This window comes from Rutilus rutilus (assembly GCF_951802725.1).
Source record: "Rutilus rutilus genome assembly, chromosome: 3".
Classification (NCBI taxonomy): domain Eukaryota; kingdom Metazoa; phylum Chordata; class Actinopteri; order Cypriniformes; family Leuciscidae; genus Rutilus; species Rutilus rutilus.
The window spans coordinates 19,703,026-19,718,072 of NC_140211.1; the positions used below are offsets into that span (position 1 = coordinate 19,703,026).

The 15,047-nt window shown below is 36.4% G+C and overlaps 1 protein-coding gene across 6 annotated transcripts in view; it reads left to right on the plus strand.

Moving 5' to 3' along the window:
• tub (TUB bipartite transcription factor) overlaps positions 1–15,047 on the plus strand; it is an 82,780-nt gene that overhangs the window by 57,888 nt on the left and 9,845 nt on the right. For 5 of the 6 annotated variants that reach the window (XM_084405327.1, XM_084405331.1, XM_084405328.1 and 2 more), the window contains exons 3-4: positions 2,797–2,959; positions 10,231–10,365. In XM_084405327.1, coding sequence (XP_084261453.1) covers positions 2,797–2,959; positions 10,231–10,365 — 298 coding nt within the window. The remainder of the gene's footprint in view (positions 1–2,796; positions 2,960–10,230; positions 10,366–15,047) is intronic. The other variant, XM_084405329.1, reaches the window with a different exon arrangement.

Here is a 15,047-nt window from a genome sequence, read left to right on the forward strand (position 1 = left end):
AACTGAAACCAATCTAATAATGACGATAACTATGGAGACAGACGAGTGGCGGGAGTCAGAACAAGGAAACACGTGACAAATAAAAAACAAACTGAAAGTCCATGAACAAAACTAAACAGAATGGTGATGTCAGTGCTGTGAGTCATGGAGCTTCAGTTGAGCGACTGAGAAAGCTCACCTCTTTAGTTGCCTTGGACCTTTTTAGATATATAGTTATAATTAAATGTATATAATATTGTTTTCATTTTAGTTTAAGTTTTAATAATTTAGTTTTTCTCTTGATACTATTTTTGGTCAGGTTTACTATAAATTTATTTTCCTTCATAAGTTTTGTATATTATGTAGATTCAGATTGATGCTATAATGCAGAATATTAAAGGGATAGTTCACTTTGAAATTAATTTTTGATATGTTTTAGCTTACCTCAAGGGCATCCAAGATGTAGGTGTCTTTGTTTCCACAGTAGTTTCAATTTTGATATTTTTAGGTCAAACCGTTTTTGTCTGTCAGTCATATAATGCATGTCGATGGTCACTGGATCAAAACACAAGCACAGAGTCCAAATTAAAACAATTCCCCATCGTCCAAATGAAACAATTCCCCATCATAAGTACACATTGATGGCCTAAGACACGAAACGAGCGGTTTGTGTGATAAAACGAACAGTATTTATATCGTTGTTATCTCTTGAAAACAGCACACGTCCAAATGATCTGACGGTGCGGGCGGGTATAGATATATACATAGATGTCGCCTTGGCTACTGCAGTTCATTGGAACGAAACCGTAGCCAAGCGACATCTAGTGTATATACCTATACCCGCCCGCTGGCGGGTATAGATGTATACACTAGATGTCGCCTTCGCTACTGCAGTTCATTGGAACGAAACCGTAGCCAAGGCGACATCTATGTATATATCTATACCCGCCCGCGCCGTCAGATCATTTGGACGTGTGCTGTTTTCAAGAGATAACAACGATATAAATACTGTTCGTTTTCTCACACAAACCGCTCGTTTCGTGTCTTAGGCCATCAATGTGTACTTATGATGGGGAATTGTTTCATTTGGACGATGGGGAATTGTTTTAATTTGGACTCTGTGCTTGTGTTTTGATCCAGTGACCATAGACCTTATATGACTGACAGACAAGAACGGTTTGACCTAAAAATATCAAAATTGAAACTACTGCGGAAACAAAGACACCTACATCTTGGATGCCCTTGAGGTAAGCTAAAACATATCAAAAATTAATTTCAAAGTGAACTATCCCTTTAAAGGGATCATGAATTTAGAAATCAAATTTTCCTTGATCTTTTGACATGTAAGAGGTCATTGTACTATAAAAACATCCTGTAAGTTTCAGAACTCAAAAGTTCCTCGTTAGTCCAAAAACAGCTTTTACTGAAACCAAGCTCTGAAAACTATTTGTTTTTTCAGTTTGGTCACATTATGATGCAATAGTGCGACGAAAGACCACCCCTACATCTTTGGCCCCGCCCACTGGCGCATTAGTGAGATGAGAAGGATCAAACACATTTGTTTTTTTTTGACATGTCAACATCTGTCACTGTACATAAAAAAAAAAGTGAAATCTACTGGAAATGAGAACTACAGGTTATTTTTATAGTATGCCATAAAGTGTTTATTTTTAAATGTGATTGTTGGTACATTTTACTAGTATTTACCATACTTTCGATATAAAAAATTTAATATGAAAAATATCCAATATGAAAATTATTTTCAAATAAAATAATTTTCTTTATAAAAGACAAGATTTGGTCCTCAAAAAGGTACATGTAAAAAAAAAAAAGGGGGGGGGGGGGGGGGCATATTATCATCAGGGTCGTCTTATATTCGTAACAATACGATAATTAATTACACAAACGGTCAATACTACGATTATTATTACGATTTTTAACATAGATTTTTTAGGTTTTCAGAAAACACAGCAGATGCATTTCACATCCATGCACAGTGGTATCCTTTTGTGAAAGTGAAAGTGAGTTTTTGATATTGAAAGATCTGCATTATTTATGTGGAAATATTACAACAGATAAATGCATCCCTGAGGTTAAAACATGCAGTGGATCCGGTCCTCATCTCCAGCTCTATTTTTCCACACACACAACAAAAACTTTTCAGAACATGGAAATAAGCTGAATAAAATTGCCAGAAGTACAGAAGCAGTGCTATGTACTATGAAACCCCTTTAATAATACAGATACTTGCTGTAATACTGCAGTCATTTTAAGCAACTTTGCGGATGTTTGTTTTTTGGCGGATAAATTAGAATTAAGAGGCAGTTCTCTCCGAAATAAATATATTTTGTGCCAGTTATTTGTGTTCACATTTCATTTCAATATTTCTTCATATTTATGCCCCAATACCCCCAATCGCTCCCTGGGCGCCACAGCAAAAATGGCTGCCCACTGCTCCGGTTGTTCACGGTTTGCAGTGTGTGTGTGTGTGTGTGTTCACTACTCATTACTCCTAGTGTGTGCACTAACTTGGATGGGTTAAATGCAGGGGACAAATTCCGAGTATGGGTTACCATACTTGGCCTTCACATGTCACTTTCACTATTAGGGGGAAGCCCTAGACGTTACATGTAGTCATTGATCGGTTTTCTCTTCAGACTGTGCATATTTTGAATGTTCATACAGTTTTTGAACATCATTATGTTCTTTGATTATATATTGCATCGAGTATCATTGAGCACAAGTACTGTAACTAAAATCTCAAAACTGTTTTGACCTATTGTACTGTATTGTGTGTCTGTTAATGTGTGTTTGTAGCGAGCTTTACTGGAACAGAAGCAGAAAAAGAAACGTCAGGAGCCCCTGATGGTGCAGTCTAATCTGGACGGGCGGTCTCGGGTGCGCAGGACCCGACAGTCGGAGGAACAGGCTCCCCTCGTGGAGAGCTACCTCAGCGGCAACAGCAGCACCATCTACCACGGTACACATAGCCACATAGCAAAAAAACACTTTCATAAAATATCACATAACCATAGTGCCACAGAGACTCAAGGGTCAGGTTCAATCTCGAGGGCATGAGACGTTATTCCAAGCTGTCTTTACACTGACATGCCAATATCGACCCAAGCTGCTCAAACAGAGCGGCCCACAAAGGCCGGTGATTGAAAATGGAAATGCTTGTTTGCTGATTGTTCGGCAAACAATGCTGCCATTCTTCGCACTGCCAGCGGTACTGGCTTGAGTTACTCTATTGATCTCTGTCCCAGACTGCTCAGTGTTAGATAAACCCTTCCTACAATGTCACTGCAGACCTCAATCATCTATATTAAAACATCTGTTTGGCATTATGGCTAAGCTCTACAGAATGAAATAGCCTATTCTGGAGAAAATGGCAGAGTAATAAAGAACTGTGATGTGTGTTATGGATCTACATTATAGAGTTTAACAATATATTTAACAACATCTTATATATTTTGTTTGTTTAAAGCCTTGTGCACCAGTGCTATTTTAGAATTATTTATATATTTCCCAGTATTTTGAAATAAAATTGGTTGGTAACACTTTAGCTTAGGGTCCAATTCTCACTATTAACTAGTTGTTTATTAGCATGCATATTGGCTTTTTATTAGTACTTATAAAGTACATATTAATGCCTTATTCTGCATGATCATATTCTACATCCCTTAATCCTACCCAATTCCCACCCAATACCTAATCTTACAACCACCTTACTACCTATTAATAAGCAGTCATCAGGAGTTTATTGAGGCAAAAGTTGTAGTTAACAGTTAACAGTAGTAATTGGACCATAAACTAAAGTGTGACCAATTTGTTTTTATATTTTCAGCTATTTATTTGGTTTAAATCATTTGATTATGTGATTTAGCTATTTTATTAGTATTCTATTTAGTTTTATTTTTAAAACTATATTTTTATTTTTAGTACTTCAACTTAATTTTTTTTTATTTCAGTTAGTTGCCAAGGCAACATTTCCATTCTAATTTTCATGTACGTTTTTAAGTTTTGTTTTTTCATCGAAGGTTTATATTTGATTTTATTTGAGCTCTTTTTTTCAATTACTACAAACTTTTAATAGTTTTCATTTTAGTTTACAGTAACATCACTTCTATGCACACTGTAAGCAGTCTTTAAATGTTTGTTTTGATATGCCAATGCCTCTGATGAAGTTCTGACCGTGTCAGAAGTTTGTGGTCACATTCCTGCATGTGACTGCTCCTATGACATTTGTCTAATGAAGAACCAGAAGGAGTTTTTCCTTTATTTATTTTTTACAAGCTGAGGAACTAGATTGTTTTCAGGTGACATGATGCCACAGATACTGTCGATAGAGTTGAACTTGTACTGAGTCCAAGACATTCCAGTAAATCAGTTGATACTGATCACCTGTACTCTGGGACTATACTAATCCTCACAGGCTTGTGTTGTGTTATGAAAGAGAGGAATGTCTGTTGATAGCGGTTTACAGTATTATGAATAATTTACTGTGTTTCCCTCGGTGTTGTGCTGTCTCATCAAAGAGAGAGCACCTTTGGCTCTCATCCAGCCTGAGCTTCAGCGAATTGTAAAACTGTAATCGATTATGCTGTGCATATTATTTCCTTCTTTGTACATTTGTGTTTGTCAGCCCTATTTGGATGTTTTCAATTTATTATGCCATCTTTACACTGTAAAGGCAACACAGATGCTGCATCTGAAGTGGCATACCTCAACAAGATACAATTTTGCTGCACAAAGGGGCATCAATGCAGAAGTAATGTTATTGCATAAAATGATGGCTAAAAATATTAAATTTGTTGGCAAATTGATTCAAATGTTTTAATCGCAATTGAAGGCATAGTTATGTTGTATTCAGTTCCAAGAAAGCTAAGTAACAGGCCTTTGTGTAATTATTAGGTTTGGTAATTTGTGTGGATGACACTCATTTCATGGAAAATGCAAACACAATATGATAATTTCTAATGTAATGATAAAACATTATTTTAGTATGAATTTATCAAATTTCTAATACTTTATAATCTTACATGTGTAAAATCCTGCTCTCAACCAGTGTTTGCTTTAATATTTATTTGCATGATTTTATTTCACCCGTTAAGCTTTGATAATGATTCAGTTACATGTATATTTTGAAATGACAGCAAAAAACATTTGAGGGTTTCGTTGTCACAGAAGCAAAGCAGCATCAGAACCATTTAGGGACTAGGGTGGGTCAAAGCTGCATATTTTTGCAGCATTGCGTCTTTACAGAATTTAATGCAGACAAGTGAAGCTTGAGCAGTGAAGAGTTTTACTCACCTGTGAATTGATGCCTTCTGTCTCTCAAAGCATGAGTAAGAAAAAACAGCTTCATTGTTTCCTTCTGAGTCACTTCGTCTTTTAAAAATAGCAACATCTCTGTTGTGTCTTTCCAATAACTAAACCATTGATCACTTTTATCTCACTCTGTCTGACAGGCTTGTCTTTTTAAGCCTTTCAGTGTTAGTGATGTACTCCATCTATCGACAAGCTTCGAACTGACAGTGATATGCACTTTTGTGAGTATTGTCAGGGGGCACAGACTCAGAGGAACCCTCCCTGATCCGTTGCTTAAAAGGATGGTTCAGAGTAAAATCAACCTAGGGTCCTTTGCACCATGACCTCGAGCCAAACACTCCCCCCCACCCCCCCAAGAGGCCTTTTTTCCCTTGGTCAAACATTATTAAAGTTAGAGCTTATTTAGAGATATCAGCCTTATGGCTTAGTGCAGGCGCTAATGGATCCAAGGATGTACCTCGTAAAGTACCCCACTAATAATGCCCAGAATGGTACCAAACTTCTACAGTAGTACAAATAGGTTCTGTACTCATAAAACGAGGCATTGGAAAGTTTGTAAGCACATCAGGAGTTTATTTAAATAACACTTGCCTGACGGCTCATGCTACTGCTAACCCGGATGTCGAGGTCACTTCCGTGATTTGGGAAAAGCATGTAAAAGTCCTGGCATGCATAAGGATGTATTGTAACGACACCCAGTTTCAGGAAAACACTAATATTTTGCAACAATTATTAGTTAACACTAAGTTGTCAACACTTCGTAAAAAATTATAATTCGTCGTTACACTACATCCTTATGCATCGCTTTCTGCACAAGAGTCAACTCTAATACAGGCAGGCAAACTCGGGCATTAACGAGACCGGACAAAGAACACTGAAAACACAGGAACTTATATACTGATGATGATAAGGTGAACACAGCTGAACAGAATGACAAATCATATTATCTAGCTGCTAGCAGCAATTATTGGGGCCAAGCGCAAAGAAGACAATAAGACATGCCAACATGGCTGGGAGTGTCAGATCAACTGAAACAATGAGAAATTAGAGACATTTAAAGATGATTTTAGACAAAATGGCTGAAAAATCATATGTACAGTAACTAAAAATATGATTTAATGGGTAATCAAGACACATGCAGAGTTTTGTAACGTTACACCAATGTATTCGTAAAGTGTTGCATTTAATATCATGAAATTACAATGGCAATGTCCTTGTTTTGTTCTATTATAGCGCCACCACGTGGTGCAGTTCCACCGCTTCTTTTATGTGTCCTCGGAGTGAGACCATACATGTGCGTGTCAAATTTGGTGAAAATATTTCATTTTGTTTTGGAGTTATAGACATTTATATGTATGAGAGCATAACAAATGACCCATGATCAACTTTGATTGGATTTTTTTGCTGCTTACTATAAAAAATTTGACATTTGGGCATTAGCATGTTGCCAACGACCTATGATTCCAAACTTCCTACAGTGATTTCATCTCAATCGGTCTAACGGTTTTGAAGATATTTGCAAATATTTTTAAGCGCTAATTTTCAACATTGCGCTAACCATAAGGCAAAACCTAGAATGTTTGGTATCGCTAGACTCGGCAAGGATTCAGGAATGTAAGGAGATGACTCCCATGAAAATAAGTAAACCAAATCCAAAGTTATAAGCATGTAAATAATTTTTTTCCGAATAATTTGGTCCGAAACTTCTCAGACTCTTTCAGAGCATCGTGCCGATGACCCATACCAAGTTTTGTAAATGGTAAGACCATAACTTTTTGTCGGCCTGGTCTGAAGATTATCTGTTTAAATTTTCGTGAAAATCGGATTAACGGTTAAATCGGTTATTAGCATTAACATGAGTGAAACTTTGGACAGTTGGTGGCACTAGAGGGATTGAGTTAGAGACTCCAAATTCGCTATGGTGACTGTTCAGACTGTCCTCTATCAGTATGCCAAATTTCATAACTTTTCCGCAAGCGGTTCTATGGGCTGCCATAGACTTCCATACGGAAGAAGAAACGGAAGAAGAAGAATAATAAGAATGCCAACAATTTCAATAGGTGCCTACGTACTTTCAGTGCTTGGCCGCTAACTAAGACGACAAACGAGTGCTGGGAACAGAACAAAGGAAAACAGAAACCAAACGTCAACGTGTGAACATCAACGAGTGGATCTCTGAGCTGGTGTGAGTGTGTGGAGGCGGGGCTGATTTGTATATTCATAGAACCACGTATAATAAATGATGCAAGGGTGTAGAGTTCCTCAAGCAATTTTAAGGCATGATGAATTTTTTTCAAGGAAAAACTTTTAAATATGTCATTTTGGCTGATAAATATGAGTTTTAAGGGATAAAATGATCGACTACAGGGGGACTTTAAGTTCAATTTAGAGATCAGTTAAAACAATAGTAACTTAAGTCCACATGTGAACATCAACATTTATTTTATTTTTACTTCATAAATAATTTTTATTCATGTGCATACCATACAACTTTAGGATTTTAGATTCATAAACTCCATAGAAAGCATAACAATGTTTTGACTGAAGAGACATGAGAAATGTTCTATATAAATAGACGATTAAGAAAATATAATGTTTTGGGATATTTTTCACGCTGTCTCTTGATGTTTTATTTAATGAAGATAGGAAAGAGCGGTCACAGCAGTGTGTTTGTACCTGCATGTCACGTCTTGTCCACCGCACATTCAACGGATGATGATAATGTATGTAATGATGTGCATACATTGGAGACCATTTACGTTTCATTTCTGTGTTGTTTTAAGCTACATATATATGTAGTTTTATTGTTTCAGATTTCTGAGACAGATGATGTTATAAAGTTGCAGACACCCAGTACCGTGACCTTACCATTCCTATTGTAATTTAATAGTCATGTTTCAAGCCATCCATTTTGACAGTTGTTTTAACAAGAGGTTGAAAGTCATGCATTGTTACTGTATTCACACTGTACTGTACTGTACTGTACACGCTCAAGGAATAAAGCCCTGCATTATTAAATGTTCTCTTAAATTATTAAATGTTCCTTTGTAAAAATACATTTGTTACATAAGTTTTAATTTGAACATTTCTGAATCCTTTGTGAATAAAATCTATGTAAAATTAAGATTAATTGTATTGTTCCTGTTACATACGAAGATCATGAACTGACACTCTCAAATATGAAGGAGCACAACATTTAGTACAGAGAAATATATGTCTTCTCCATAGTTGTGAGATCAGCTGACTAACAGTTTGAAGCTGGGCTACAAGTTCTTCAGTCAAAGGCCATTCTACTGGGGAACCACAATTCCATTCTATTCCATCTTCTTTTCTTTCAAAGTTGAAACATGTTTATGGCCAAATGATAAATGTAAGTGCAATACATCAGGTGGAAAGATGAAATGTGTTGAATCCAGTCATCAATGGACCTCTCTCTTTCTCTGTCAGGACATATCAGATTTGGTATTATATTTAAAGCAGTAAACACCTAGTATAAGAGGTGCAGACAGAGGAAGAGCAGGAAACAGGAGATTAAGTGATGGTAAAATCATTGAATGGAGTTTACAAAGTAATTTTAGTTGCATGATCTTATTTGCATCTCGATGATGTGCTTTTGTCTGATCAGCATAAAAACTGCTTTTTTTACCAGGCAAAGTAAAATGAATGCTTCACAACATTGTCCTGTGACATAAAAAATTCTGAGATGACAATACAGCACTTAACTATATTAAGACATTAATATAAAGATAAAGTATAAAAGAGAATAAAGAAACAACATGAATTAAGATGTTTGTGACTGCTATCCAGATGTCACGCCAAAGGTGTTTAATCCTGAAAAAATGCAAGGAAACAATAATAATGTAGCACTGCATACTGTTGCACAAATGGCTTGTACAAATATCGTCATCACTAAATATTGAGTGCTCATAAAAATAGGTCTATTCACTATTTAGGCCAGGGTCAGCACTAAGTCCAGGGAGCTAGGTGGGCATTGGCCACCAAGATTATTGTTTTGCTCACCCTATAGCATTTGAGTGGTTTTAAGTGAGGGAGCTGTCTGAGGGGCTTTGCCACTAAAATACAACAAAAATACATCATTTCCTCTTCATTTTGGACAAAGTATGGGACATCTTGGACATCTGATTCCCACAGCAGTTGCTTACATCTGTTAAACGCTTTAACTGATCTCTAACTTTCTAACACAGAAATTGACTTGTATACCTCTGCTCTGTTTGGTCCCTAATGAATGAACTGGGCTAAGCTAAGTGCTATCAAAGTGTTGCCGCACGCAAGAGCGATTGATTGTTCCTTTAACTCCAGGTTGGCATACCCTCACATGATTATGATTGGTCGATTGTTAAGCTTAAATCTGATTGGCTAAAGAGTACGACTGACCCAGGTGGGAGGAGAGCGCTGCCAGGAAAGTCTCAAAAATACACACACACACAAATCCACGGCGATTCACATGCGAATGATAATTTGCACATTCAGATTCAAGGATAAACTCATACATTTTAATCATTTAAAACTTTTTGTGCACAGAATTGTGTTTTGCATTTGTGAAATGTATTTTATGAATATATAATTGTATTTTGCGCACATGAATTGCTTTTTGTGAAAAAAATTAGGTTCCCTGCGTGTGAAACTGGCTACGCATGTGTGCTTTATGTTTTTTGCGTGAAATAATAATGAGACTGACCTATCTCCATATACGAGAGCAGTGGGATGTAGTGTTTTTTTGAGCTTGCAGCCATCTCCTGTGTGTGCGCTGAATACGTAAGCTTAGTTTTTGCTTTGTGTCTTTGCTAACTCTCTTTCCTCTCATTCATTTTAACCCTTTTCTTTATTTCCTCCCTTTTTTGTGTTCTCTCACACTATCTTCTCTGCTCCTGCTGGCTCCTCCTGCACCTCCTCGTTTAGTACAAGAAGCGGAACAGGAAGAAGTTAAAGCCATAGCAGAGGTTCAGGCCCCTCGCTCGGCTAAAAAAACCAAGCCGCCTACCTCCACTCCTCAGACTGGCAGCGCCAAGAAGGAGAAAAAGGGCAAGCACAAAGGTCAGCTGAGCAGCCTACTAACCGTCAGGCCCAGCATGTGCACGAAAATCTGTGTGTGCGCTTGTGTCTGAGTGTGTGAAGGACATTTGTGTCATCCAGTGATTCATTTTGTGTCATGATCAGCATTACCTGCACTGTACAAAAAAAAAAAAAAAAAAAAAAATTGATTGAGGATGATCACATGCTTCATGACAGCAATGTTTGCTCTTTATGAATGTACACTACCATTCAAAAGTTTTAGGCCAGTAAGATTTTTTTTTTATATATATATATATATATATATAGAAATTTATTCAGCAAAGATGCATTAAATTGACAGTAAAGTCATTTATAATGTAAAAAAAATAAAATAAATCTGTTCTTTTGAACTTTTTATCAATTCACTAGTTCGCCTGCCCATTCAGCCTTAAAGGTTAATAGTAAACTAACTTGGCTTGCTGTCCGTGGAGGAGGCTCGAACCCGAGGTTTGGCTTGAGCTCCGAGTTAAACCCCCCCCATGATGAAATTGCGCATAAGAGGATAAAGATGATTTACTGGAGGAGAAGGGGAGGAGGAGGGCTGCCGGAAGAATTTGTCAATGAAATGACGTTGTGTCTTCTGCTTATATGCTTTTAATGATGATTGACAGGACTGAATGTTTAGGCTCCTCCCGAACCTACGTTTTGAACTTCATTTAATCCTGAAAAAATGTATTATGGTTTCAAAATTCAGCTTTGCCATCACAGGAATAAATTACATTTAAAATATATAAATTTTTTGTAATATTACTGTATTTGTGATCAAATAAATGATTTGTTGAGCATAAGAGACTTCTTTCAAAAAGATAGAAAAAATTCTTACTGACCCCAAACACTTAAACAGTATTAATGTATTCATTTATTTACATTTTTTTATGGTTTCCACATCAATTTCAACACTCAGTTTCACATCGATTTCAACACTGCCCTTTTGCCATGCACGTAAAGGTTGTGTGTTTCTTACCCTTTGTCTGTTGACATGTAAAACAGCAATGCCAGTTAGCATTTCTATTGTTTTGAGCTCTCCTGCTGAATTGTGACATTGACCTTAATGACCTTAACAGTACTGCTTTTTCTGTCATCGTTTTCTTACTCTCATGTTGTTCCAAACTTGTATGACTCTTCCTTCTGTGAAATACAAAAGAAGATAGTATTGAAACATTTCTTAGTGTTTTTTTTTTTTTTATATATAGCTGACAGTGAACCCCATTGGCTTTCAAAATAAGTTCTTCTTCTGTTCCACAGAAGAAAGAAAGCCACGAAATGATGGAACAGTGTTAATTTGCTTCCTAATTGGAAAAAAGTAAACATGTAAAAAGCACATCATTCCAGTCAAACAGCAGATAATGTAATTTGCATGTGGTGTGTTTGCTTAAACTACACCACAGCTATATACAATCTTCTCATGTCTTTATGTTCTCCATACTGTTATTTTTCTATTCCTCCTCATCTAAGTCCATCTCCTTGTGAGGGTGTTGATTTTTTTATTTTTATTTTTACTGCTTTCTCAAATGACAATGACAGCATGGCACACAACGTTAATGAACGTACCCCTGGAGATAGACCAAACCGCTGCTCTACTGCCAATCCTTCCTCAAGGAATAACAAAATCCCCTCTAATACTGTTTATACTGTAGGAGCAGCTGCTGTCCGCCTGCCATGACCTACTGCAGCCTTCATCACTACAAGACACAAACATTCATGAAACAGACAAATGCTGTCTCTCTATAATGCCCTGGATATTAGACACATGGGCTCGATCCATCAAGCAGCAGCAGTAGTGATGCTTTTAGTTCAACGTCAGCACCGTTGTGACTCACACAAGGCATTTGGATTTCTTTCTGGGGGCGAATGTATTTTTTGCTTTTTATTCACTGAAGGTGTGACTTCTATTTGAGCAGCTGTCATCGCTATAAACAAGCCTACAATTCGATAAATGAGTAAAGTCGAGTTTAATAGAGTGCTGCAGGAATAATATTTTTGTAGGTCAACCCAGAAGGTAGCACTTCTCTTGACAAAAAAAGCTTTTGGATTATTTCAGAAAATAAGCTCTGTGACAAACAAAAGTTTAGTATTCTTACATATTTTGTCCATCAAGATCAAGAACCCTCACAAATGAACACAACTTTAATGAATTTTGACACTAAATACAATCTCCAAAAGCTAACGTCAGGCTATAAACAAAAGTTGGGCTTTTGCTTCTTGTCTGAACACAGCCATTTCTTCACCTTTTTATCTTTTATTACAATTCTGCTAGTCGTCTTCTGAGACTGCGACAGCTAAACCATCATTATGTCCCCGCACTCATGTAACAAACCTCGACATAGGTCATGGTGGTTTATACGTGACATAACCAACACAAACAGATCTGTGACTCGCAAATGATGATTTCAAATCAAATATGCTATTTCTGGACCCCAAGCTTTGAAAGAATAAGCTGATACACATGTTTTGTTCATGCTATGAAGACTATTCTTGATTGATTAAGATACTCTCTGTCTCTCTGGCTCTTTCTTTGATGATTACTCACCTGGTCAAAGAGCCCCGTCACAGGGCACTTTAACCTCAATGACAATCACAGTCTAAATGCAATAGTTATTATTGTGCAACCACGAGCACTCATGCCTCTCGGCCATCTAGTCAGAGCTAATTCCCTGACATTGTTCAGCAGACGAATCCCTGAAGGGGGGTGAAGGGTCTCTGTTGCTATAATGATTTGATTTGGCCTGGTTGGATGCATGGATGGATGGATAGTTGAATGGGTGCATGTTGCTGTGTTTGACATAGGACAACATGTTTTTCCCCTGATAGTGACTAATTGGATGAAATATAAAACCCAGACTGACATAAGAGCATCTATAAATAGATGATAGCAAATTCTTGAAACCCCAAGGGCACTTAAAAGCGTCAGCACATGTTCACTGAGAAGGTTTTATAATGCATACACTATTGTTCAAAAGTTTGGAATAATGAAGATTTGTTTAATGTTTTTGAAAGAAGTCTCTTATGCTCACCAAGGCTGCATGTATTTGATAAAAAATACAGAAAAACAGTAATATTTGTAAATAGTTTAAAATGTATTCCTTTATTGCAGTGTAGTTTATTCTTGTGGTGACAAAGCAGAATTTTCAGCAGTCATTACTCAGTCTTCAGTGTCACATGATTCGGTTTCATTTTTGTGATTTTAACATTTAAACAAAACGTTCTGGTGCACTCTGACAAGAAAATAGAGGGAAAATACAACATTTGCTTAAAGCAAAAAATTCTATTTGAGATTTGATTTCGATTCACAAGCTTGCAATTTGATTCAAGTTTGGTTTATTTCAATTTGTTACAGGTTCAGTACATGGTAAATTTCCTCAAAGAATTTTTCTCTCAATTAATGCTGTAAACTGTTCAGGGAACCCCAGATATCATAATATTAAAGGTGCTCTAAGTGATGTTGGGTGACGTCACTTCTTGTTGACGTTTAAAGTATTGTCAAACAAAACGGCGGCTAGCTAGACCCTCCCTCCTCCTCATCCGCGCACTCCCCAAACCCCATCCCAAATCCTTCTTGTCGGTTATTGGCTGGAACAGTTTGTTATGTTTCATGGTGCGGGTTAGCCCAGTTTGTTTTTGTTGCCGTTTGTGGAGCCTGTGGTGTCTGCAGAGACCACGTTTTGTTACAGTGTGTTCAGGAGACAGGTAGCTAGCGGATAGTGAGGAGATGTTTGCTGTATGTAACAAAAAATGTTTTGGCCTAAAAAACGCGTGACATCGCTTAGAGCACCTTTAAAGGTTAAAATTTGTTAACTTTTAACTTGTCATGAACTGAGAATGAACAATACTTCTACAGCATTTATTAATCTTTGTTAATGTTAATTTCTACATTTACTAATACATTATTAAAATCAAAAGTTGTATTTGTTAACATTGGTTAATGCACTGTGAACTAACATGAACAAACAATGAACGACTGAACGAAACAATTGTTAACTAGCATTAACAAAGATTAATAATTACTGTAACAAATCTATTGCTCATTGTTAATTCATGTTAGTTATTACATTAACTAATGTTAACAAATGATACCTTATTGTAAAATGTTACCAAATTAACTGATTCATAGGCTAGAAGTTTTATAATAACGTAATAATAATGATGTTTCTATGCATTTTTTATCTATAAACATTTAAATGGTGGCTGTAATAAAATGGATTTATTCAAACATACATTAAATATTGAAGAACAGGTTAAGTAAAAAAAATACAATGAATATGCAATGCATATATTTAGCAAATTGATCTTAATTGAAGTACATTTTTTCTTGCTGACATGAGTTTTTTGGACATTGAATGGCTTTTCTGAGGTAAATGTTTAATTGACGTCTTTCTGGTTGAAGCATTGATTGAGTGATTACATAAGACATATACATTCATTTAATTGTACTGTTTCTTTCAAAATACTTTCTGATGTTCAAACATGTTTATTTCGTGCTATAACTAGTAAAGCGCTCACTAGAGCGATCGATCATGACACGTTAAAGAGCAAAGAAATATCTCGACAGCTATATTTCTTGAGATATTTATTGCGCCTCAAATATTTCACAATATTATTGTATTTTTGACCAAATAAATGCAGCCTTGGCGAGCATTAGAGACTTCTTTTAAAAGCAGTTTAAA